This window comes from Strix uralensis, chromosome 9, assembly GCF_047716275.1.
Source record: "Strix uralensis isolate ZFMK-TIS-50842 chromosome 9, bStrUra1, whole genome shotgun sequence".
NCBI classification, from domain to species: Eukaryota; Metazoa; Chordata; class Aves; order Strigiformes; family Strigidae; genus Strix; species Strix uralensis.
Window position 1 is genome coordinate 13,681,598 of NC_133980.1, and position 26,025 is coordinate 13,707,622.

Consider the following 26,025-nt stretch of genomic DNA (forward strand, 5'->3'; position numbering starts at 1 on the left):
TCTGCTGACAGCCTGCTGCTTCTCACTGGCATCAGTGAGCAAGGGAGGTAAGCTGCAACTAATTAATGCCCAGGCTAGATGCTTTCTTCAAAGACTGTTTGAGACAGATACTGGTCTTGTCCAACTGAATCGCCAACCCAGTTTAAGTGTCCCTGCAAACTTCACAGTTGGGCAATTTATACAAATTCTGTATGTTTGAATGTGCTGTGCAGAAGGATGCTCAGGCACCCTAAACACAAACCTTGTCCAAGGTGTGTATTTGTGGGTCAGATACCTGCCAAAAATTGAAGCCTTTAGCAGGATGAGAAGATATTCCTCTCCACTGCTGATTTGAAATAGTTTTAGCACAGACTCATAGGACTGGAAAACATCTCTGGCCTTAGGCTGTATCAAAACATTTGTGACAGAGATTTGAATGGACTTAGGTACAAGCCATGTAAGGTCAAGTTTCCATTTGAGAGCCATTTGCATTAGCAGTCCTACCACCAAGGTAACACAGAGGAAGAGACACTAATGATATTTAGCACATGAACATGGACAACAGCTATTTGCTACATCCTCAGCAATAAACGTAGATGAACTCATAATGAAGCAGTGCTTCCAATCCCTCCTCATTGTGCAGGGATTTTACAGAGGTTCACACAACATGCCTCACTGGGAAGTGAGATGATTTGAGATCTAGTTTGGACATAGTCAGTATGGCATAGAATACATGATCTGTTAGTCAAGCTCACCTGACACAGATACAATTGCAACTCCTCGTGCGCTTTGGTGAATGAGCAGTGCATACCTATCTGAAAGCCATGCATGCCTGCACAGCCAGGCACAGGCTCCTCACTGGAAAATGGTCTCAAAAGAAAATATTCAGCCCTTACCCCCATGTGTGGGTAACCTCGGCTTCTTGACAGAAGCAGATGGGAGGTTCATGTGCTGCTATGTTAGAAATGTCTGTCATTCTCCCATTTCTTCTGTGTCCTGTGTATTAGGTTATCAGGCACGCTCTTCTCAATGCCATTTAAAACGTAGGTGTAAAACACAGAAGGCACATTCATTTATAACTACACAGACTATAATTATATGTAGTCTAGGGCTTGTTTCCTGAACTAGGAAGGAGGAAAAATGGGTTAGGTGGGTGTGAGTAAAGTAACAAGCAGGAACATGTCTTTTAGAGGTTATGAAACTACCTTGATCTCCCAGTACCAGAAATGCTGGCTAAGAACAAACAAATCAGAAAACTGTGTGCAGACTGAGAGTTGGGACAAATACAAGAGAATTGGGAACTGACAGGGGAATAGTAACAAGTTTCTGATCCAGCCTGAGAACTTAGCATTGCAAGCAAAAATGGAGGAGAAATATGAGGTCACCACTACAGCTTATTTGCAGAAAGATAAATGCAATCTTGGGATTACCAGGTGAGATATTGCAGTGAGAAACGGAGACTTTAATGTCATTGTATGAAGCATCAGTGAGACCTCCTCCCATTTAATACTATAACTACTTTGGTTATCCATATGCACTTTAAGATTAATTGAAACCAGAGCAGATGGAGGGAAGAGGTCTGAGGTGAATTGAGAGTCATTTAGGAAAGAAGATTGAAGAGCAGTCCTGTGTAGCTCTGGGCAGGGAAAGGAGGCAAGAACCATCTCTATAAAAATACCCAAGTACGGAGCAGTGAGAGAAACAGCTACTGAACGGAGAGCCAATGCTGGTGCCAGAACATGCGGGAATAAACTGGTGATGGAAATAACATGAAGGTTCCTGACCATCAGGGACATGGACAATTTGGGAGAATCTCCCAGAAGGAGTAATGGGCAGAAAGCACAATCTTGTTTTAAGTTGGATCATGGTCCTTTCATGAAAAGGATCAAAACTAACATTGTGCTTGACATGGCAGAGAACTGGGCTGTATGATCCAGGCTCCTCCTGTGCTTCTAGCTCTAAATTGCCTAACTGGAATAGAACAGCAGCAAACCAAGGCCTTTGGCCACTTGTTACTGGAGATCTGTGGAATATTTTCGCAGCAGTTGCAACGCCAGCAGCTCCAGTGTCCTGGCTAAACACCAACACGTTCCTCTGCTATTTAAGTCCCCCCTGTGGTTTCACTTAGTAATGCTACTCTTCACTCCCTGCCCAAAAATTGTGGCATGCTGCCGCTTTTTTGTGCTTTAAAAATGTTTTCTGTTTACTGAATTTCTCTTCAAACTGTAGTATAATTCACTCTAGGGTGTAACTGTGTTGCATTTTAACCTGCACAGAAATAGCATGTGCAAGTGTGGAGAGAGGATGGGAGAAAAAATAGCAATACAAAAATAATCCTTATGACAGCACTGAGCCCAAGTGAGCAATATTATCCTTATTTTACAGGAGGGAATTGCTGATTCTTTTCATCTATAAGCAAAAGAGTTTGAAACCTTTCGCATGAAAACACAATAAGCAGGTGTAGTTTGGGGCTTTGCTACCAGTGTAGCCTTAAAACTATCTCTGGAAACTTGGTCTTGAACCTTAAATTATGAGCTTTTCAGTGAAGTCTGAAGTTGAATTCTGGCTTTCCATCAAAATCAGAGAAAATTAATGACACTGGTCTAAAGACCCTAATTTGCACTGGCAAGCTAAGATTTTGGAACAGTATGAATTTCCCAGGGTACATGTGTCGATGACTGTTAACCTGCATTACCAGTATTGCAACAGTGTCTGGATCCTCCCAAAGAAGAATAATGACATGCCCTATCCCAGATCTGTATCTATGGATGGCAGATATTAGGTAGAACAAGGTATCATTATTGTTATTATTTAATTCTCGTAACAATCACCGGAGAAGCTGAGCTACTCCCACAGATGCATTAAATATCACGACTACAATATGCAATCCTTTTGTTATTTCATCTTCTATGAGAAAAGTGGACTGTCGTGTTTCAACAGAAGATTTTAAGCACATATTTCTCTGTAAGTATGTTGGAAAATACAGCTCACAAAATGTGCCTTGTTATTCCAGTTTTGCCTATATTCAGTAATGCAGTCGAGTATACAGATAATTAAAGCAGCTCTAGACGAGACAACTTGGATCCTGGAGCTGTGCAGGTAGCATGGAGCAAAACACAGACTAATCTGCCCTAAGACTGGGGTAAATTGGTCTACACAGAGCTCTGCCTTAACAAGTTACTTTGATACTTGGATGGATTTGGGTTAGAGATGGCTTGAGTAGAGCTGACTCTAAGCACAAGCCAAGTAGGCAGATTTTCAAGGACATTCACCACCAGGACATGAAAGCTGCTGAGATAAGAAAATTTCTGCCTAATTTTGCTGGTGTTAGAGCCCTGGGAAGGGAAGGGGAGAGTGGGGCAGGAGGAAGAGCTATTCTTGCCAGAGCAGCAGGAACCTCGCTGGCTTCCCACCTCAGCTCCTTCACACCCTGTGGCACAGCCAGGCCACAGCCGCTCTTCCTCAGGTTGGGAGAGAACTTCAGGTGTGCCCACCTTGATGAGCTGGGCTGGGCTGATGAGGGCAAGGACCCCCCTTCACAGCAGCAGCGTGTGTGCAGTGGTGCCTCACATGGCCGTGCAGAGCAGACAGGGATGATGCTGGCTGAGAGGTTGCACCAGGCACCCTGGCTAGGCCCTGCTCTCCAGGGCACGTTTGTTGCAGAGGAGCTTCATGGGGTGGAGTGAAATTTGGTCTCCTAGATATCCTGGAGCCACTGCCTGGGGATAACGACTGAAATATTGAACTCAGTCCAAGTGTTGTAGCCAATAATGCTAAGAAGTGCTGCAGCACTTTGAACTGTCAGGATTTTCCTTAGCACTACAGGCTTTGTGTCCAGACATATCGCTTTACTGTCAGGCTGCCAAGAGGTGACAAAAGCACGAATAAGGCCAGGTCACTCACTGCCAGGATGGAAGAGCCTGAGAGGCCAACCTGAGAGGAGAGTGAGCTTTCCTCCCTGACCAGGGCAAGGGCTCTCCTGCTCAGGGCCTGCACTGATTATCGCTGGTCATATCCTCCAGGAGAAGGCGCCAGCCTGAATTTCCACAGATTCTTCTCCCACTCCTCAGCCTATCATTCCCCTTGCAGTCTGTTTCAGGTGCCTGCTCCTCATCCATCAACAAATTCAGCCCCATCCGGGCTGCAGCCGTGGCTGATACAGCAATGCGCTGCTCTCTTGGGACGAGGTGGCATCACAGCACCTGGGGTGCTGTGCAGTGCCACGGCTCTCGCCAACGGGCCCTTCCCTCCCCAGCACACCACGGAGCGGGAAACTTTGCTTTCCCGGGGGACAAGCGACCTGCAGAGAGCGGAGGGGGCTGCAGCAGCCCTGGGGCCGCGCACGCCAGCCCGCTTTACCCAAGCAGGCAGCCGGGCTGGCTCCAAAGGCTCCAGATGCCCCTTGGCCGCCGGGGCGACGGGGACCTCACTTCAGACAGCTGCCTGCGCTGCCACCAGCTTCAGGCCGGCAGGACCGCTCGGGCCAGGAGAGGGAGCCGTGGCCGCGTAGGGCCGCGTAACCCGCCTCCTCCCGGCAGAACCCCGCAAACTGCGAGCGGGGCAGGGCGGCCGCCGCCTTCCGCCTCCCGAACCCGCCGTGGCTCGCCCACCGCCCGCCGGACCGCACTCCCCGCCCCACCACCCCCCCACCTCGGCTGCTGACAGTTCCCAGGAGTGACACCCCCCCCCCGCCGAACCCCCTCCCAACCCCGGCGCGGAGCTCGGGGCCGCGCCGCAGCCGGGGAAAGGGGCGGCCGGGGAGCGCGGGGCGGGGCGGAGCCGGGGGGCGCGGATCGGGGAGGAGGAGGAGGAGGAGGAGGAAGAGGAAGAGGGCGAAGGAGAAGAGGAGGAGGAGGAGGAGGAGGAGGAGGAGGAGGAGAGCGCGGTGCGCGGGACGTGGCTGCGCGCGTCCTCCGCGTTTTCAGGTGAGCCCCGGCGCGTGGGGGCGGGAGGGTACACGCGTGTTTCTGGAGGCGCGGGGGGGTGGGTGGGTGTCCGGCCGTGAACTTCCCCGCACTCAGAGGGAAAGTTTGTGGCGGAGGAGGCGGTTTCCAGCCCTGGCGGAGCGCGGGGAGAGGCGGGCGGCGGCGGCGCGCAGCCGGCAGCAGCCCCCGCTCGTCGGCTGGCGGGGGGGGAAAAAAAAAAAAAAAAAAGGAAAGAAAGAAGAAGAACCGCTCGGGAGAGCCCGAGCAGCCTCCGCGGCGGCAGCGCCCCGCGTCCCCCGGACAGAGACGCCCCTGCGCGGTGAGAGCGAACGTGCGCGGCCGCGGACGGCCCCGGGGGTCACGGGAGCGGGGGACGGAGGAGGCGAGCGGGCGCTGTGGCCCCTGTGCTTCTGCTGGAGCCGGGGGACCCCTCGGCTGTCCCTCGGTGAAGGGCACAGCCGGTGTGAGGGCAAGGTAGAGCCGGGCGGCAGTACCGCAGATGCGGGTCTCCGCCGCTTCTGCAGCCGCGCTGGCCCGGCCGCTGGTCCCCGGGTGCGGAGTGGTGCTGAAATTCCCTCCTTTGGCCGGGGAATCTGGATATTCCTAGCTAGAGCGCTGTATGCACTGACAAATGCAACTTTAATTTTCATTTGCATTGCAAATACGGGAGCCTCTGATACCTGTTCTCTTTTGCTGTCAATCCGATCTTTGAAATGGAAGGGGGGAGAGGAAAGGGTCAGACTTAAGCCACAGCAGGAAAATAAAGTAGAAGTGGCACGTCCAAGAAAACAGCCTGAAAGCGATTAAATGCTGGCAGCAAGATGCCTTTTGCTGTGTGTTTGTTGGGGACAGCTGTCCCCTTACGTGAAGCATTTTGGGCGATATCTGGATGGAAACTGGATGGTGGGAATGCTTTCCTGAAAAGGAAGCGAGGGGAAGAGGCCGTCAGGGCTCCAGCGCTTCAGGTGGCCCTTTTCTGTGCCAGTGTCACTTCCCTTGTTACAGTGGCAGTGCTTGTTCCTCAGCCTGGGCTGGTTTCTCTGAGTGTGTCTGTATGGTGCTTGGCACAACAGGATCCCGATCGCAGGGCCTTAGGATGTTACTGTAAACTGGATTATAAACACACTCTCACACTCTCTCTTTCCATTCTAGCCTCTGCTTTGTGAATAGCTGGTTATAATGCTTGGATAAAATTCTGTTTTTCTTTACAGATCTTCTTTTCTTATAAAATCATGGCTTTTGTTCTATGCATTTAGTTTTGTTGTCCTAGAAAAGGCTTTTTAGTTATGGATTTGGAAGACTGCAGCAAGATCCTTTCCCTTTTTTTTAAAAAAAAAAATATTTGCTATGTAATTAAAGAGTACTGTTTTCCTGACACATTTTTAACTGTGGTCCCTCTTGGGTAAGCAGAACTGTCATTGAACTTACACTTCCATACACAGAAGGATTGTGGTGTATTATTTATTAACTGTGCTGTGGAGAGTCCATATCTCATAACTTAGAGGGCCATTTATAACAGGTTGCTTTTGGCAGCTGCAGAAGATTTACTTGCTGTTTTGTGTTCCTTGCAGGAAAAGCCTCTCCTGTTTGCATGGAGAGCATCACTTCAGCCCAAGGGCTTTCTGGTGGGAGGGCTTGGTGCTGGGAAGGGTCCTGCTTTCTGCCTCCGTTGCTGACTTGTGGTGAGCAGGGGAGGGCAAGCGGAGAGGATTAATCTGTAACACCCAGATATTCTCCTTCCCTGGAAGTAGGTATGGAGTTGTTGCTGTTGCTGGGATCACCTTCTCTGTAGGAGCAGTTAAGAATGCAGGATAAAGAGGGGCGTGGAGGGTAAGGACTTGGGGTGGTGGAAATGTGCAAGGCACTGAAACGATCAGGAAACATTAAGCTAGAAAGGTGGGAGCCGCTTCACGGAGGTGAAGGAGGGAGCTATGGGGTGAGAGGTTATGTTTCTAACACAATGCCTTTGTCCAAGGCAGAGGTTGGGTCTACATGTGCACAGCTCTGTGACTTTCTTTCCATGCCTCTGGATGTAGCTTGAGTTCAAAATATCTGTGTTACATAGCAAGAGCTGTGCTTGCTCAAGTCTGCCTGTGCCTGGCCCCTCCTGAGTCCCTGAAGGAAAGCGTGTGTCTGAACACCTCTGGGCTCTCTCCTTCCAGACCTCCCGGGCTCTGCGCAAATATCCTGCATCTGAGCATTAGCTAGTGTGCAGTGGGGATGAGTACTGCATTGGTCTGGGCTTGATCAGGCTGGTCAGGTAGCACTACCCCAAAGTGCCTGGCAGGAACACATAGGTAAGAGAGACTTCACAGGGTTGGGAGAGCAGTGTGGCGGCAGGTTGGATGGTGCCTGGATACCTGAAGGTACGGGAAATACCTCGTTGCTGCCCCGGTGCTGTAATTTTAAGTTCCAAAATATGCATATAGGAAGGAGGAGGCAGAGTTTGTCCCAGCTTTATTCCTTCAAGACCTGCATGTGCCAGATGCCAGCACTAGGGAAGAAGCATTTCACTCCTTCAGAATAAGAGGCCAGAACATGTTCTCTTATTTCTTCTTCTCATTTATTGTTATGTTTGGATTTTTATATTGGTTATTTTGGCTGGCACATGATTCATATTCCTTCCCCCATCTGTCCTGGGTCCTCCCACTGTTGTCAAATGTCCTCTCATTTCAGCAAGACTCTGACTTACAAAAACTTGCCATGAAGATAACCCTTGTAGCTGGGTTGGCTACAGCTTGGCTCTTGGAGCACAGGTTGCATTAGCAAGGTGGACAGTTAGGAAGATTATAACCAGCATGTGAATGTGCTCGCATATCTGTGAGCATCCATGCTGTCCAGTCTTTCTTTTCATCATACAGCAATGGGGAATGCTTCAGGAATAAAAATAGATATATGGAAAAGCCTATATAAGCTGAAATCTGTGAACAGCGCTATGTTATCTTGGAACTGAAACACTTTTTACAGTGGAGCTCGCAGTTCAGACATTGCCTGCTCTCCTCCTTCCTCCCCTGCCTTTCTCCTGACACAGCTCATGGGTTTCACTGCCCCCCTAAGCAGAGCCAAGAGCCATCTCCTCTGCGCTGCCAGGCTGATGCAGCCCGGCTGGTAGCACCTCTGCACCTGGTGGTACTCCTCTGGCTGCGCAAGGTGGGCCAGATGCAGGGCAGGAGGAAGGCAAAGCTGGCTGTCATGTTTGCCACGCTTGAGCTGACCTCTTCTCCCGCACCAGCTCTGCAGCCTGGGTGTAGCTTGGGGGCCCACATGCAGGTGGGTTTCTTTCCCTCCATGGTTTGTAACTGCTTTGTTCTGCTCTGCCATCAGCAAAATGCATGGCTGAGATCTGGTCACTGCTAAACTGGAACAAAACAGCTGCTTCTTTTGGGAGGTATTTTAGGATTTCTCCCTCCCTCCCTCCCTCCCTCCCTCCCTCCCTCCCTCCCTCCCTCCCTCCCTCCCTCCCTCCCTCCCTCCCTCCCTTCCCCAATGTTTTTGCAAAGCAGAAGGCTAATCTCACATTTCTCAGCCACAGTTTTGTTACATGTAGGGTTTTTGCATGCCACTGAGCTACATGTACACTCAGAGAGTGCGAAAAGGAAACTGATTTGGGGAAATTAGTTCAAATGGTGCCTATGCTTTTGTGAATTTCAGCCTTAGCTAGTGCACTTGCTACCTTCAACCTCAGAGGTCCATCCCAATGAGACACATGCCCAGATAATGATACTCATAAATTTAGACTCTTATTTGACAGAAAATAAAATACAGGAACATGAATGTAGAAGTGTACATGTTTTGTTATAGGGTTCCTTAAAAATAGTTGCTGTTAAAACAGGATTTCTACTACAAGCAAAGAATCGTATCTTTAGTCAGTCCTTTGTTAATTTAACAACTCTCAGTTTCATCAAATGGGGGCTGTATCCCCAGGAATTCCTCTGACACAGGCTTCCCCTGAGCCCGTGTGATTATCCAATTACAATTTTAAGAAAATTGCAGCAAGGATAACTGGCTAAAGATAGAAGTCTCTGAGAGTGTTAGGAAAAGAGAAGGAAAGGGTGTGTGAGAGAGTGTGCTTCGTACAAGTAAAATGAGGAGGATTATACCTGTCCTTAACCTTTGTAGTGAGTAGAGTCAAGGTCCCTGGTGTTGGGTTTTGGACTGCCTGTCTGTCTGTCTTTCCCATCTCCATATTTATATGAAAAAGTTATGTTGATTCTTATGGAGTCTTTTTAGATTTACATAGAATAACAAAATGGGACTGTTAATTTAAAAGCTTTGTTTGGGGCAGAGAGTAAGAGATTGCCATGAATCCTGGATTGAATCAGGGGAGTGCTAGGTGGCTGCTTCTCTTGGGAACACCAGGGAGGTGCCAGAGATCCATTACCTTGGAAATCCCACCCAGAGCAGGATTGTCAAGAGTTACCAGCGCTTCCCAGCTCTCTCTAGATGTCCACAGAAGGAGACAGTATTATCATGCCTGGAAGGAGAACTGGATGGTCATGCGCTCCCATCCCATGTCCATCATGGGTATTGGGATCACTGAGCTGTCATGGGAGAGTGTCCAGTTGATTCAGAAGCATTTGAGTCTGCCCTCAAGCCCATTTACTCTTCTTTATTGCTAACAGCTTGCTTAGGCATGGCTGGGCAAGCTTTACTGTTTAACCCTTGCAGATTTGGATCTGGTCTTCAGCCTCAGCCAGCGTGGCCATGGGTCAGTGGGTTGTGTGGGCACAAGCTGGGAGTTCTGCATTGCAGTCTGGAAGTACCATGGTAAAAGGCTGGTTGTTAGCTTCCCATGAAGCTCTTGAACAGTTTTGTGGTGTAACTGAAAGGCAAAGATACAACATGAATCATGCACTCACATGGATACTTAAGAAGCCTCTTCAGCTTTACTAAGCTGAGGTGTTATCAAAATTAGAAGACAATTTTAAAAAAAGGAGGGGGGAAAAAAAAAGTTTTTATACCTCTCTGTCTTTAACTAGAAAAGCTGTGTGTTGTGTTTTGTTGGGTTTTTTCTCCTGGTTTTGCTTAATCCCTTGAATGACTGAAATAAAAGTGTAAAGGAATATCTTGACTCTCTTAGGCCTGATCCTGTCCACTCATAGGGATGTGATATTTTCAGATGTTCAGAGGATGATTCTTATATATTCGATCAACTTGTGTATAAAAGCTTGCAAAACTGTGACCTAAATGTTTATCCTTAGTGCTGACAGGATGCTGTGAAGCTGTTTAACTATATATTTATAACAATTATGCTGCTTGGTGAGAAAGACATGACATTTTCTTCTTGGAGGGGATTTTTGCTGGTTTTTGCCTTTTTCTGTCTGTGGTTTGTGGTTATGGTTGCCTTTATCATATTACCTTTTGTCCTAGATGTAAATAAAGAGCTAATTACAGTTAATCTCAGTGCAAGGGAATTAAATTTTTAAAGAGTGAAAAATAACTCCCATCTGTTAGATTTTCAGTAGTGTTTTGGGGTTTGCCTTCTACTCGGAAGGAAGCCAGAACTTATCTTGCTCAATTTAAAGTTTTTCTTGCAATATTTAAACTAGATTTTTAATCATTTAAAAAACAAACAGAAATGGAAATAGCTTTTCAAATTATGTTTGACCATGGTCTTAATGTGCTGGTTGCTAAAACCTGAACAGCTTTGTCATATTCCTACCAAAATGAGCTGAAATCCCACTACCAGGTTCTATAGGAACAGGTTTGAGACCTTATTCTGGAAAAGCATCAATTTTTCATAGTAGTATAATTGTATCTCTGTTTCCTGCCTGCTGGGGCTACATGTGTCCAGCCAACCAGCCCCGAAATGACTCCTTCCAAGGGAACTGCTGCTTAAGTAGTTACTATTTAAGACAGGCTCAGAACCCAAGTTTTGTGTGGTGGGTACATGGTACATTTAGACCCATCAGCTCCAGTGACTGCTAAGCTCAGGGAATTAATCTATACTTTGCGCTCATATGTTATCTCTCATCTCAGCATCTCTAAGCACTTTAGAGACATTAAGATGCACAGTTGTGGGGAGAGGCTGTTATAAATGTGGCTGGGGAAATAGAGGCACAGGTTTCAGAAACCTCTACTAATGTGCTCAGTTTAGGGGACAGCCGTTTATAAGCTCTCTGATACTTGATTATCAGGGAGGCACGATGATTTTTCAATGCACTACAGTTGGTGATTGATGCCTCTGTAGGTTTCATGTGGATTAACCAGAAACTCTATTGTAGTAGACAATACTACTAAACTAGTAGACTGTTCTAAAATCTTCAACCTCAGAGACTTACAGGAGCATAGTAAATGGCAGTGGCAGGAGCCCAAATTTCTCGTTACTTTTTTCTGAGGTCAGCCCTACTGCAAAAAGCAAATCTTGCAAAGAATCAAAACAACCTCACCTCCAGCCCAAAGATAGTAACATCCAGGACCCCACCTACATGAATTTATCAACAGTCTGTTGATTCAAAACTCTGAGATCTGTAGAAGATACTCATTCTGACAGTAAGAGCTGTACAGATTCACTCTAATACAAGTAATTGGATTTGTTCTGTTGGGAAATAGCTGCCTCCCCCCTCTTCCTTCAAGCACAGACACCTTCCAGCTCTGTTCTATAAGGAGGGATCTGGATAATGGGAGGAGGACGTACGTGTTGCTGCCCAGCATGATAACGTTGGCAGGCTGTGAAGAGCTTGTAGGACACTGAACCTCTTTGAATGAGCACAGATGTGCTGCTGGATCCCAAAATGTGTTGGTCTAGCAAATTGTGCTGGTTGCAGTTGAGCCAGACATGATGTGGCAAAACTCAGACTCGACTGGAGTAACAGACCCATGGATGGATTGTGTTTGCCCCTCATCCGTTCTCCTACAAGAATAGCCACAGCCTCAGTGCATTTCTTCACCTTTCTTGTTCTCTCTCAGGTTGCTATGTGGACTTCAGGGAGACTGTTTAAATCTGCCTCCTTGGGAGGTTGCACACACACAGGCACCCCTGATCTGAGGCCATAGAGAGGTGGAAATGCTTTTCTCCAGGCTTATTGTGTCCTCCTCTTCTCTTGTAGCACAGGGAAGCTGCATCTTGGCATTTCAGCCCTGCTGAAATGGGTTGTGACTACCTGGGTTGTGCCTACCCAGGAAATCAATGTTTTCCCCTTTCTTGGCTTTTTCCCCCCCACCTTGTCTGTCAGGTGCAACGACTGTAGTTGTTGACAAGAAGTGTCAAATAGCAAGAGGGAAACTCAACCCAGCTTTCCAAAGACACTCAGTGATTGCTTCCTCTCAATGCCAAGAGGTGAACCAGCCCAGGGCTAGGGTCAGTTCAGATTTGAGAATGTGAAAGCATACACTTCCTGGCATTGAAAGTGCTCAGAAATTAAAATTTTGGAGACTTTTCAGATTTTTGGCCCTTTGCAGCAGGTTTTTAACACATAGCAGTATTTCCTTCTGTCACTGTTCCTTGTAGCCTTTGGAAATGTCAGCAGCGCATATATTGCCTTTTGTTTGTCATTCAGCTGGAGAAATGAATTCATTGCCCTCGTGAGATCAATCATATTCTCCCCAAATAATTAATATTGATGACAATCACAGCATGCTGCTGCCTGCAGCTCCCTCTTAGCCTTCCCACTGTGTAGGTGCTGTGGGTCGCAGACTAGACCTTCCGGTATGAGGCTCCTGGACTTGTAAATTCAGGGTGCCATTGTTTGAAGGTTGAATTTAGAGCTGCACTGATGGGGTCAGTGCAGGCAGAGCCTGAGCAAGTTCCTTTTGATGGTGCAACCTAATGTTTGCAGAAGGAAATGTTAGAGATGTGGGGAGTAAATGCGATACATTTGACATGGGAAGGATTGTCTCATTCGGTTTCTCTTTTCCTCCTTTTTTTCTGTCTATACCCAACTTTTTCCAGTCACCTTTGCAGTGTGTAAGTACGCTGTGCTGACTGGGAAGGGGCAGGCACACAGAAGAAAGTTGCTCTGATTGTCACCAGGGCTAAGGGGGTGGGTTGGGAACATGGAGGCCTATGGGAGGGCTGGAAAGACCTCTGGAGAACTGTTTGTAAGTGGGGTGTTGTCCTGGGGGAGGCAGGTAGCTCCTGGGCTTTCAGTGCCTTTGCTGTTCCTTTTTCTATTGATTTAAATTTGGCTGTGGATTGATGTGTAAAGTACACTTAACAGAGCAGCCTGTGTGAGCTGGAGGAGAGGGAATGAAGCCTCTTCATGTCTTGTTTGTTTTTTGTTATAAGGCTAAATGCAATTAAATTAACATGATTAATATAAGTGCCAGGTGTGGAAACACTGTGTGGCTGAAACTTGAAAAAGAAAAACTTAGCTGACTTGCTTTTACACTTGAATATGTTGCTCATCCCAGGATAGCTGGAGTCACCTGAGGAAATTGTCTTACACCCCAGAGAGAGTTGGAGATCAGGTCTTCACCACTGGCAGCAGCAGGGGTAAACCAGCTAGTAGTGCTGAAGGTGTTGCAGTCTGCCTGTGGATTCTGTGGCAACAGCACAGTAAAAGAGATGCTTGGAAAGGGGAGTGAAACATGATGTTGTGCTCTGGAGCATGGTGGTGTTTAGAGGCTTTTTGCCTGTTGTGTCCCTCTCTGGGAACAAGAAGGGGAAGATGTTGGCTGAATATAGAGCAACCATCCTGGGAATCCGGTCTACAAGCACAGGCGGCTATAGGGGGAGAAGATGAAGTGAAAGAGCAGGTATCTAGCTGGCAGCAAGGTCTTGAATTTAAGAAACTCTTGGGGCATTTTTTGAGATTGAGAGCCTATTGCAGCTAGTGCTCAGCAGGGCTGGGTGCAGCCCCTGTTGTGACAGTGGGGATGTGCAGTGGGGCTGCAGAGCACTGGCTGTGCCAGGCTGGGCTTGTGAGGAGACACTTTTGGGAAGGCTGCTCTGGGATTCAAGAGTCCCAGGCTGGTCATGTGAGAGGCAGTAAGCCCAGGTGATAAACCTGCTCGAGTCTGCATCGTATTCTCTGGATTTAGAGACTTGGGCTGCACTAGCTTGGGGTTGTTGCTGTGCAATCTGTTGCACAATGTGCATGTGCTGCTATGTCTGCAGGGACAGTGGAATAACCTCTTAAGGAGGGCAGTGGAGTTGCTAACATCTAAAAGCCATTAAAAAGGTCAGGAGGCAGAATGTATAAATTAAATGCTTATTCTCAGATGTCTCCAGGTGCTCCATGAGAGCTAATCAGAACTCTTCCAGCCAGGGAGGAATCTTGCTCTAGATTCTGTAAGTCTCCTCAGGTCTTTGAGCCATGTTGGTTGCAGATTTCTTTTTTTCTCTGCAAAGATTAGTTTGTTTTATTTTTTGGTAGCGCAATATGTGGGTATTTCTCAGAGCTCTCCTTTCACTATAACATCACCATCCAAAATAGAAGCATTGTGTCTGGCTTCATGGAAGGTCTCAGCTCTCTTTGAAACTCTGTTGGAAGCTTTTCATTCCCTGGCTATTCAGACTTAAAAAATAGACTATCTTGGCTGGATACCTTTTGCTTGAGCACAGAAGTGCTCTTGTAGGTTGGTGTTTGAACTGCTCTGTGGCCAGCGTGTGTGCATTTGTAATCCGTGCTCTTTGATTTCATAGCTGTGGCTCTACCTGCCTCTCTTCAGCCCACTCCACAGATCTCTTGGTGATAGTCCCAGCTGTTTATTTGTCTTGTCCAGGTGTGCATATATTTCAGAGAGGTGACAGATTATTGAGCTGGTTTATTTTAAATGTATGAAATACAGCATGCTCTGCCTGCTAAACAGCTGCCAGAGTATAATCAGCAGCACCCTGGGCTCCAGCAGAGCAGTGTGCAAGATCTGTAGCATTTCTGCTTTGCCAAGCCCTGAGAGGACCCTGGGAGAACTGCAAAGGGAACTAGGGGAAACTGACTTTCTTCAGATATATTTTTCAAGCCCCCCCACTTTCCTCCACATATCTAGATTGCACTTTTTTCCTTTTCTCTTGAGAGGGGGAAAAAAACAGCTTCTTCCTCTGAATTCTGATTATTAGTGTTAAATCTGTTGAGCCAAAAGGACTCCAGGAGATGGTATCTAAATGCCAATAGCAGATCACAAATTCCTTGCCTGGCAATCGCCTCCATGTCCCAAACATTGGCAAGGGCAGAGGCAAATTTTTCACTACCAAAGAAGCTCCCAGAAATGACTCACTGTTAATGAACTTTTCCCCGAGCCTCTGAGCTCGAGGTGGGGCTGCTGCCTGCTCTGCCCACGGCCACTCTTGGTGCCTTACTCCTGCAGTTCGTGCTGCTGTGTTGAAGGAGAAATAGCTTGGGACCACTTCCTGGGGTGACTCCAGAGTGACACACTGCTGAGTTAGTTTGTTAATCCCCGTGTTGGGGATTTAGTAAAAAGTAATTATGAAAAAGCTTGGAGACTGCAGCCCTTGGTCTGGATGTACAGTGCAGGAGGCCAGGGAGGGGCAGTGGTGGGTGACGTGCACCTTGGGTGCCCGGTGTTGTGTTCTCAACTGGCAAAGAGCTGGCTGAGCCACTGACTGAGAAGACTGTTTCCAGATTTTCTTTGTGTGTTGTGGTTTTTGGTTTTGTGGTTTTTTTGTTTGGTTGTTTTTTGTTTGTTTGTTTGGTTTTTGTTTTTTCTCTCTTCTGGGTATTCGGTAGACCTGGGTGTGAAGCTGTGTGTGAGCACTATAGCTCTCCAGTGCCAGGAGCCGGTGCTTCTAGGTCCTGTGTGACGATGGCCAGCTCTAGCCAAGGAAGACAGAAGATGCTTTGTGCTAGCGATGGGGGAGACCTCTCACCAGGGCAGCTTTCCATCTGATTCTCACTAGTTTAATTTTTTTTTTCCTTTTCCTTTCTGCAAAAGCAAGTGTTTAATATCTGCTGTGATTCTAGCTGGTGAAAAAGTTTCAATCTGCTCAAATCTAAATGTTTCCTTTGGTTCTGATGATATAAGTTGCTTTTATAATAGAAACATTTCAGAACAAAATCCTTTCAGCCTGCTCTGTTGTCAGGCATGTGATAGCCTGGTGAGTGCATCTACCCTGGCAAAAGTGGGACTTCAAGCATTGATCTCGCACGTCTCTGCCTTGGATGTGTCACCATTAGATACGCTGATTGGGTCACACTTAAAGCTCCTGTGATATCTCTGATTGCAGGCCAGGCTTCAGCCATGGCTGATTCCTGCTGAAATGTGGCCTGGCTGTTAGGGAGCTGTTGCCAAGACAAATTGGGCTCCCTGCCCTTAGGGGAAGATGTGAATGTTTTTCCAAGGACAGCATTTGGGACCCTTTGTTGGTCACTGTGCCTGTGTTAGAAGTGATGAGTGTGGTGTAGTGTCCACAAGAGCAGGGAAAGTGCTCTGAGTTGGTTATGGCAGTCATCAAACTGCTGCTAGTTTCCTCCCCATTCTGTTCCTGGAACTGTCTGGGAAGGAAAATTTTAATGAACATGCTAATTCCTCCTGTGGAGAAAAGGCTGGACTTCCAAAATCCCTTGCGTGACTTTACCCACATTTTCAGTGTAGCGTTATGTTGCTCATGAGGGCTGTCAGCAGGACTGGCCAGCATGCTGCAGGAGTGGCTCTGCTTCAGGTAGGGGTACAAGTGGAACTGCTAATGCCGTAGCAAAGGCTGGTGCTGTGTGGTGCCTGAATGGCCTCCAGAGAGGCAGGGGCAGAGAGACACTGCGCAAATCCCGGCTAAGGGGCACCAAGATGGTTTATGCTACAGTAATTTCCTCCTTTGTCTGACTTGGACCTGCACATACTGAAAAGCAGAAGTTTCCTGGAGGGCTGAAGGGCCTTTTCCCACTTTCCATTAGTGTTTTTGCTATTACTTTTCTGCAGCTGCTTTTGCAGGCTGCCTTTTGTCTGCCTTTTGGATTCTTTGAATTTACTTGGACTGTACATCTATTTCCCTATAAGAAAACCCAGCAAACTCATTGAGCAGCTGTCTCCAGCGCTGCTGCATAATGATGCAGGGACACAGGGCTGGTGGGCACACAGTGATGTGGGAGCAGAGGAGATGTGCCCCTCTCCTGATCACCAGTGCTGCTTTGCAGCCCATCAGCCTTCAGCCCCAAGTCCACGTGGTGTAGAAGCATAGCATTTCCTAAGCTAGCCCACTCTGGTTTTTGCTAACCTTCCTGTGTCAGCATCCCTTTTCCTGGGGCCAGTCCTGTGCTTTTGAATGCTTTTGGCTCAGAGGGCCTTAGGACAGAATTGTAAGAAGAAAATAATATGTAAAACCTACTCTGGCCAGTGTTTTTTTTTTTTTCCTTTTTTTGAAACTGCTGTATTTTAAATGCCCTCTCAGTTGCAGTACTTAGTGGCAAGGTTTTGAAGGGTGCTTTTGTTCTGCGTGCGGTAGTGTGACTTCTCAGTGAAAAGCAAAAAACCTGTCAGCTCTCCCTAGGTGCCTGTGGTTAGGAGGGACAAAGGCGTTTTCTTGGAAAACGCAGCATTGTTCTGTAGAATTTGTACAATGTCTTTGAGAACAGGTGTACAGTAGTTACTTTGAGTGCAGCTTTCTTTGTTAATTATTTGACATCTGTCTTAGGTTTTATAATTGTTTGGAAAGCGTGTAGGCTTTGCGGGGTCCATGCTGCTAAAGGCAGGAGTGAATGATTTCTTGCCTAGGTCTGTTTGGGAAGGGTGTTCTGTTAAAAGGTGTTTTATATGAAAATATTCATGTTTTTTCTAATGTAAAAGCCACTTCTGGCCAATATCAAATGAAAAAACAAATCTTTCCACCACCTCTGCTTTTAAGAACAGGAGACACTTCCATGACTGCGTTTCCTTCCAGCCCCCTTTGCTCCTCAGTAGACAGAAGGTGAAAGTTTGAACAAGAAAATGCTCAGGAACGAAAAGGAAACAATTTCTGATTTGAAATAAAATTAACATTTCAAGTAAGTTCCTTAAAAAAAAAATTCTAGCCACAGCAGTGATGGATTGTTTTCCCCAACTGCTCTGTGAATTATTATTATTATTAAAATGTTAATTTATGGAGACATTAAGAACACCTCAGAGTATATTGGTCTCGTGAGAAGTTCCTGCAGTGCTGAGGATGTATCAGAGCTCTCCAGCCTTCTTCTGGCTGCTCTGATTGCCTCCTTTCTAGCTGTGGTGTGATTTCTCAGCTGGTATGCGCTTCTGCTCTCTGATTTTATTCCTGGCTCCCTTTAGTGTTTTCTTTTTATTTATTTGCTTGTGTACTAGAGGTGGGGTCTGTGACCTTTTTGGGTGGATGCAGTTGGGTGAACCCCTCTGCTGCAGCCTGGGGTTTTCGCTCTCTGACCTCTGGCTCCTTTGGTTGCAGGCAGAGATGCTGGTGCTTCAGTGCAGTGATACCAAATTGTGCAAGAACTTATTCAGACACTGCTGGAATTGCATTGTATACAGGCAAAATGGCAACATGCTTTCTGACGTCACGAAACAAAGAAGCAGGTTGCTGGAAAAGACTGAGAAACTCTTTGGTTCCTGGCAAGACTAGGGTGGGTTGTAGTCTTGTGACATCAGGTTCTTACAGCATTGCAAAACCAACCCTCTCTGTGACAGAATGGATGCAATGCTCTTTTCCTTGTGTCGCTGTCAGAATCACGTTATCCTCCCCAGGGAGGAATGGTGACATTGTGTGACCACAGGACTGCTGTGGACCTTTCTCTTTGGGGTATATCATAGATTTCAGGCCGTTTAAAGCAAAACATCACAGTGCTAGTAGCACTAGTACAAAGAATGGGTCCCTTGTGCTCTGTTCGTGGTACAGACCATCAGATCCTGTGGCATTAAATTTTTTTTTAATAATCACATGCCACAGGCATGGAGCCAGGCTGCAGAAGCCCTCCTGCCCTCCAGACCCCTTTATCTTCTTCACTGTGTGTGCAAGCTCTCCGTTTCTTTACCAAAGAGAGAGAATCCTCATCCTTTATCTCAGCTGGCAAGCACTGGCATGGTCAGGGCATCCAGGAGGTTGTGTTGGCTCCCCTCGATCCGCCCCCGACTCCGCACGTGTGCGTTCCGCACACACACATTTTGTATAGTGTGAGAGCAGCCAGGGCTGTGGTCAACTGAGTCCCATTCCCATAATGGAGAAATTACTCTAATATGATAGGCTCTGTGTCCGTCTGTCTCCACTGATAAGATCTCTGGAGAGCCTGGAATGAACCAGAAGTCAATCACGTTGTGTAGGGCTTCTGATTTTATAGCTGGGTAGAGCAAGAAACAAGAATTTTCCTACTAGCAGGCAGATACCCTGCTTATGGGAACAGAGACCTGGTGGCTGGTTGAGGCAGTTGAAGGGAGTATGTTCCTATGAGCATAGTTAATGGATGTAAATATTTGCTCGCTGCAGAGTTCATGTATCACTGAGTGAAACGTAGTAGTTTATTTTGGCCTCGGGCCACGTAAATGGCCTTGCTCTAAACCAGAGAAACTCATCTGAACTCAGTAGTTGTTCCTGCTTGCTTCAGGGCTGAATTCAGTCTGATTTGTGCAAAATACAGGAGAGAATCACTGGCAAGTAAGGGTGAATTAGGACACGCTGTGCATTTATCTAATGACAAATGGAGAGGGAACCGTGAGGGATCTTTATTACAGGAATGATCCCCACCACTGTTTGCACTCCCTCTCTTCCAGCATCTGAATTCCCAAAAGTTCCTAAATTCCTACCAGAAGTGCAGCATGCTGGTTCTCTCTGTCCAGTCTGATGGCGTAAACATGTTTTATCTTCCTTCAGCATTTCCAGAGGGTAGTACTTAATTTTGTTTCCTCCCTATGGAGTCTTCTTAGGTGACATTGGGAGCTGCTTGTAGGTGGCAATAGGGAAGAAGGGTTCGATTAGCAGCTGCCATTTCAGTTTGGATGAAGGAGGTAGGGGATGACCAGCCTTCTCAGCTGGACCCCAGGGAAGAAAACTCACCTTCTTCCCACCTTCTTGCCCATTTCTGAAGGCCTTAAGGCTTCCAGGGCAGTCTGGAGCCCTTTGCGTGGACTGTGCAGGGAAGATCAGGCTTGCTCCGGATTTCCTTTGTCTCTTTGAGACAAGCCCAGCAGAGGGAAAGCATCGTACAAAGGCTTTTCAGATGCAAGCGTTGAAAAGGAAGGATTCAATATCCGCTGCTGGATTTTGAGTAGTACAGTTCACACGTTCCATTCTTGTTAATCTCTGCAATCTGTGCAATCATAGGTGCTCTCTGCTTTTATGCTCGAAGCCCTTCTGTGTAATGCATGTATTATGGACAGGTTTACGAGGGACGTGTTTAAGGGAGCTCTGTGGTTTCTCTCCCCACCCTTTTAGCCCACCCTGATGGAGCAGATTTCCCTGTCATCTCGTGAGCACACTTCTGACAGTATCACCATGCTCATTACTGCATCTGCCCAGCGGAGCTGAGATGCTTTGATGAAGTTCAGCCTTTTAACCACCTCTTCTCCCTTTGTGATCTGACAGCACCCAGGAATATCAAATGCAACCTTCGCCCCATTAATGAGAACATCTAGTAAATGTCAGCTTTCGTGACTACCAGCTTATAAGTTGCATCTTGGAAAACCGAGAAACACAGGGAAATTTATTTCCAGTGAGTGAACAGCTCTGAGAGCTGAATGCCAGATACTGGAGCGGGTGGCAAGTGAAACTCTGGCAGAGTACATTTATCTCAAATTACAGGAAATTGTGCTCTGTAGTGGGAATGGAGAAGTCTGGGATTGTTTTCTGCCTGTCGGTGCTGCTTTGAAAGTATAAACCTTTGTTCAGATCATTTGCAAAAAGCGTACAGGCCTGGTGCTCTCCTGTGAGGTGGCTGTTCCAAGGAGAGTTTGACTGGAAGAGCTGGTGGAGTCTTGTCCTGCCTCAACCTGCCTTATGAAACAGGGTGAAGCAGCCAGAACTCTGGCAGCTGGCCTTTTTGCAGGTCACCAGCAGCAGACCTTGCAAATTTGGACTGCACTGGTGTGGTTGTCACACCAAACTGTCAGACGTGTGTTCAGTGCAAATGTGCTTCAGCCACTGCTCACCATCGTGAGTGCTTTCTGCACTCGTTCTTAGAAATGAGCGGAATGAGGTTTTGGCAAAGGACCTCGGTGTTTTGGGAGTCAAAGCTTGGGTTTTCTAGCCTGCATCTATCTTACTCCTTGTGCTCACAGATACAGACTATTCCAGTGACTTAAGTCAACGGGCTGGGCTGTCCTCTTCTGCGCTATCCCCTCCCAGGCTTGGAGAGCTCATGCAGCTGCCTGGAGGCAGAACAACGCTGCCATACAGATGCTGTTCTTAAGGAATCTTAATGAAATAAAAAAAGAACTTACCAGAATTAAAGGATCACTGGGTGGAGGAATAAACACATACACTGAGAGTTAAAAAAATGTCTGCAGTGAGGAAATAGTGTAAAATAACCAGAGCCTCTGTGTGTGCTTTGTCTCAGCAGGATGAAGATGGTCGGTGCCCTGCTGGTTACGCTCTGGCTGTGCATGGCCACCCTCAGCCGTGGCTCAGGTAAGGATGTGGTGTGCGATGGGTCTGCCCACTTATCACAGGAACAGCTGATCTGAGGCCAGAGAAAGAAAACCGGCTGCAGTGATTTTTAAGCATTTACAGCATTCCTGGATGAAAAGGTTGTGTGTAAAATACTTCAGCAAAATGCATGAACACGATGTTAGTTCTGTGTGGGTGTTGTATAATGGTCATGTATAGAGGCTATGAGCATGGTGTAAGTGGGTGCATTGTTAGCAAATAGCAGTAAGCACCACCTCAGCCTAAAAGTACTTTGCAAATTTAAGCTGCCTGCTTGGTCAGTATTGTTATTCCCCTTCTGTGAGGGGTGAAACCAGGACTCGGCATGTGGTGCTGACTTGTCACTGAGCTGCAAGCAGGACCTGGGCTTGAACCTGAACTCTGCTGTTCCTGGTTGGATCCGGAGGGGTTGAGATTCCGGCTCTCGGATTCTGACTCATGCCTCAGCAACGCAAGGGGCGAGGGGAACTTCTCGAGTAAGAGAAGCTCTCATACCCGTCTCACTGAGTCATTTTCCTGACAGGAAATATGTTGTCATGCTCGCAGCTCCTCTGGCACACGTTCAGCCCAGCTCTTGTGAAGAGGCAGATTGTGTGCGTCTCGGCTCCGGACTTCCTATTTGGGGGTGGAAGGAGACAGCATGATTTGCAGGAGGCGAGTGGAAAGGGGGAGGGAGGGAAAAACAGGCACTGGCTTCATAGGGGGAAATGTTCAGAAATAAGGGCTGTGCAGCGGATTGACAAGTCAACCCATGAGCCTTTGCCCCTCTGCAGTGCTGGCAAACAAGCAGTTATAATAGCCTGAGCAGATGAACAGCTCTTGTATCATTATACGATGCTGAATTATTGGGGCCAGATTCACAACATGTACCTCAGCAAGGTTCATCTCAGTGCAGGATTCATCACAGAGACTGAAGCTGGGAGTCTCTTCTCCTTGGGTTGCCCAAGGGCTTGGAGGCATTCACCAGTAGGCTGTGGTCTTCAGTAGGGGATGTCCCATCCTGGCTAATGGTCTGACAGAAGTGGTGAGCAATGGGGAAACAGCAAAGGAGAAAGAATATGTGGCTCAGGTCTCCTCTGCTAAGCCCTAGGTAGTAGAAGTGCCAGAGGAAAGAGGGACCCAGCGACACGGATTGCTGCTGCTTGCTGGGAAAATCCCTGCTTTGTGTGTGCTTCTGGACGTGCTGTTCTGCTCTCCACCAACGCAATATCCTTCTCCTGCTGAGGCAGCGTTACGACACCCCATGTATAGTCATCTTGGGTTTTTTCAGAAATGGGAGGTAGGTGCAATTGAATCCGGATTGCCCAGGAAATGTTAGAGCAACTCTAAAAGCTGAGACTGTCAGCTGGGAGCTGTGAAATGAGCACCCTGGCGTTTGGGTCACACAGGCTCGTGCCAATTGATCTGGCAGAACCCTCCATGCATTTGTGCGAGGTATTTAGTGCTCTTTAAATGTTCCTCCTTTAGCAGAGGTTTTCTATACAGGATGGTTAGAGCCCTTGCAGACTGCTGCAAGAACATAAGTGTCAAAGGGGGTGATGCATGGGGCACATGATCAATTAAAATACATTTCTGCTGCAAATCCACTGTAGTGTATGCATTTGATTTTTCTGCAGGTATGTGCGTGACAGACCCACTCTTCAGTTCAGAGCTCCCTTTTTGTTCCATGGACATCATAAACCACTTTGGGCTGTCAAAACATCTTCTGTTATTCATGATGGGCTTGGATGGCTGTTTGTACTTGGATGGAGGGGTAGCCGTCTGTGCAGCCCTCTGTTACACTGCAGGGTTTCCTGGGACTGGCACCAAAAGGCAACTGGAGCTCGTTTCACCCTTGCAAAGTCATAAATACAGAGCAGTGTGGGAGACTGGACATGCTCTGATAATATTACAGCATTTTGGCTCCCATTTTCATCTTGGAGTAGGGAGCGTAGATAGGGGGAGCAGAGCAGAGGTTATCCGGAGAGAACGCAGAAGGGCTGTGCACAGTCTGCAGCTGCCGCAGTGGTCTCCTAACACCAAGCGAGGCCATGGACATGGGTAACTCTCACTGAGGAATCTGGCTCCTGGGATAGTTAAGATCTGTAAATTGGTAGGGATTTGTCATTTCAGCTGGATCTTTTTCTGTGCTTTGCAATAATGGTCATGTAATGCTGTATTGTTGAGACCAGCTCTCTCTCCAGCCCAGGCTGTCAGGGGGCTGGGGAAGGCTGGAGGCAGAGGCAGGAGTCCTGTTGTGGTTTGCTGCTGCTTCTCCTGCCTGCCTCTGCAGTCCTTCCTGGGGGAGCAATGTGGTCAGCAACACTGACCAGGGACTGCCCAAGCCAGGGGTACTGACTCTGCTGAGTCCTGAGCTCTCTGAGCTTACAGAGGGGATAAGGAGCCAACACTTCCTAAATTTCAGCTATAAACCACCAGCACTGGTCTGGCTATAACGCAGACAGCCTTTCCATCCAGTTCAGCCAGTATGGCTGACAATGTCCCTGGCAGTGTGTCAGAAGCTTCAGCATTGTACTTCACCCTACTTCTTACTGGAGAGACAAATCCACAAATTTTATTTTACCCCCAAATTTTGCCAACAGCACTGTGGCTCTCAGCATCTGTTCTTTGAGCTCTGCTGTTTCTGCTGTGTATGGAGGCTGGTGCTGAAACAAAATCATTTGCTGAAAGGGAGCCGCAAGCTAGAAGAGGAAAGAAATGTGATCTGAGTAGTGTAGAGTAAAAGACTTGGAGTCTGAGACTGAATTTGTGCCTGAGTCTGGTACTCACTCATGCCATATGTGTGGGCAAATCTCTTCTGGTCTTGAGAAAATATGTGATCTGTGGTGCCTGGGTTTGAATTCCTTACTTGTGACCTTTGGAACATTGTTTGCAGTGGTACTTCGGGTCTTCTGCTTTCCTTGCCTCAGCCAAGCCATCCTTAAGATGGAAATAAGGCTTAGATCTCTGTGCTTGTGTTGTAGGATGCTTAATGAGCCCAGATGTTCTGCTATCCAGAGAAGGATAGCAAAAACTGATGAACCCTGTTTTGGTCTTACAATGATGTCTTTGGCACTACTGAAGTCATATAAATATACACTGTCTTAAAAGAGATGAAAAAACAGTCAGGCAAAGAACATAACAGCCAGTATGAATATGGAATAATGTTATTTTCTTGTTTCCAAACAAAGCTGGCCTGTGTTAGATACCAACTTATTTAGAAGATGTAGTTGTGCTCCTTATTCCATTTTTCTCTCGTTGCTAACCAGGCTGCTCTTTCATTTTCCAGGAGCTCCCAGCTTTCACAGGGTAAGGGCTGGGGAGAGGATCACAGTTAGGATTATTGTCTTGGGGAATTAGAAAACCAGAAAAATATTGCAGCCAGGAGAGGACGAGCAGCCTCGTGCTGATTATCTGAAGGACCCACCTAGTGTAAACAGGTGACCTGTGGGTATGAATAGCCCTTTGGTGGGAGGAAGCATTGTGTTTGCATAGTAAACTCCTCTGACAGTTCCCTTGGGGGCTATCAGACAGGCTGTGTGGTAGGACAAGCCCAGGACTGGGGCCAGATTCTGCCCAGAGTGACACCCCAGCATGGCAGGCAGTGACTGTAAGGCAGCCAGGAGCCTCTGGCTCTGGGAGTTTTATTTCGGGCTTTGCTGTTATTTGCTGGATTGTGAGCATCTTTTACGCTCCCCCATACCAGAGGCTCTCAGGCACTGATTTTGTTCCTTCTGAAGTCGACTCCAAAGTGCCAGATGTCACCAGTGCTTCTGCATTTAGGTGGTGGCTAGAGCAGCGAAGTTCTGACCGCAGTGAGCAGAAACTGAGGACTGGCTCTGGAGGTCAGAGCTGCCACCTGTACCCTCTCTCCTGAGTGCCAATCTGTGCTGCATGTGTGTCTCATGCTTAGCAGAGAGGCAGAGCAGTTACTTATGGCCAGGGGAAATTTGCAGATTAATAAATTACTGTCTGTAAAACACTTTGAAGATGGAAAGCCCTGTGCAGTTCCTCAGGATTATTACTATATAGCTCTTATTCTACTGATGGAGTTCCAGTGGCCTTATTTTCCTTACGATTTGTGAAAGCCCCAGAAGCTGAGAAGCTTATTTTAGTGTATAAAGTCAAAAGAAAAATAGATTAAACTGTATTATTGTTTTCTAAAGAGACTAAATCCCTCCCCCATCATCTTCTCCTGGGATTTCCTGACTTCCTCCTACTCTTCCAATCTCAGCTTCTGCTGTCCTAATTTAGGACATGATTTTATAACCATCTATACCCATCTGTGAGTTACTGCAGTTGTAGAAGTTTATGGCGCTTGGGGGCATGAAGTTATTCAATGCTGAGGGTGTTGAAAGGTGCGTAGCCCTGAAGTGGATGGAGATAAAACCTGCAGAGCAGAGCTGGCCTGGGTGAAGACGTGTAACCACAGCTGCCAGCCTTCCTCCGCACCAGCCAGAGTCATGCCCACTGAGGAGATAAGACCTCACGTCTGCTTCTGTCAGCTGAGGAAATAGGTTGTGAAGGGTGAGTTTTGTGCAGGCATCAATGTGATGTGACCCATCTGCATTGAAGTGCAGATATGTGTGCAGGAAAGCTGCCAATTTTGAATGTGTGGCTGATGTGATATTGGATGGTCATCTTTACTCCACTGTGTGTATCAAACAGGGC

General features: G+C 47.3%; 1 protein-coding gene across 4 annotated transcripts in view; it reads left to right on the forward strand.

Moving 5' to 3' along the window:
- Positions 1 to 4,779: 4,779 nt before the first annotated feature.
- The window catches only part of IL1RAP (interleukin 1 receptor accessory protein), a 48,036-nt gene continuing 26,790 nt past the window's right edge, over positions 4,780 to 26,025 (forward strand). For 2 of the 4 annotated variants that reach the window (XM_074877408.1, XM_074877405.1), the window contains exons 1-2: positions 4,780 to 4,904; positions 21,290 to 21,357. In XM_074877408.1, the coding sequence (XP_074733509.1) occupies positions 21,291 to 21,357 (67 nt within the window). In that variant the 5' untranslated portion in view covers positions 4,780 to 4,904; position 21,290. Of the gene's footprint in view, positions 4,905 to 21,286; positions 21,358 to 25,716; positions 25,882 to 26,025 lie in introns of those variants that run through there. The other 2 variants (XM_074877406.1, XM_074877407.1) reach the window with 2 other exon arrangements.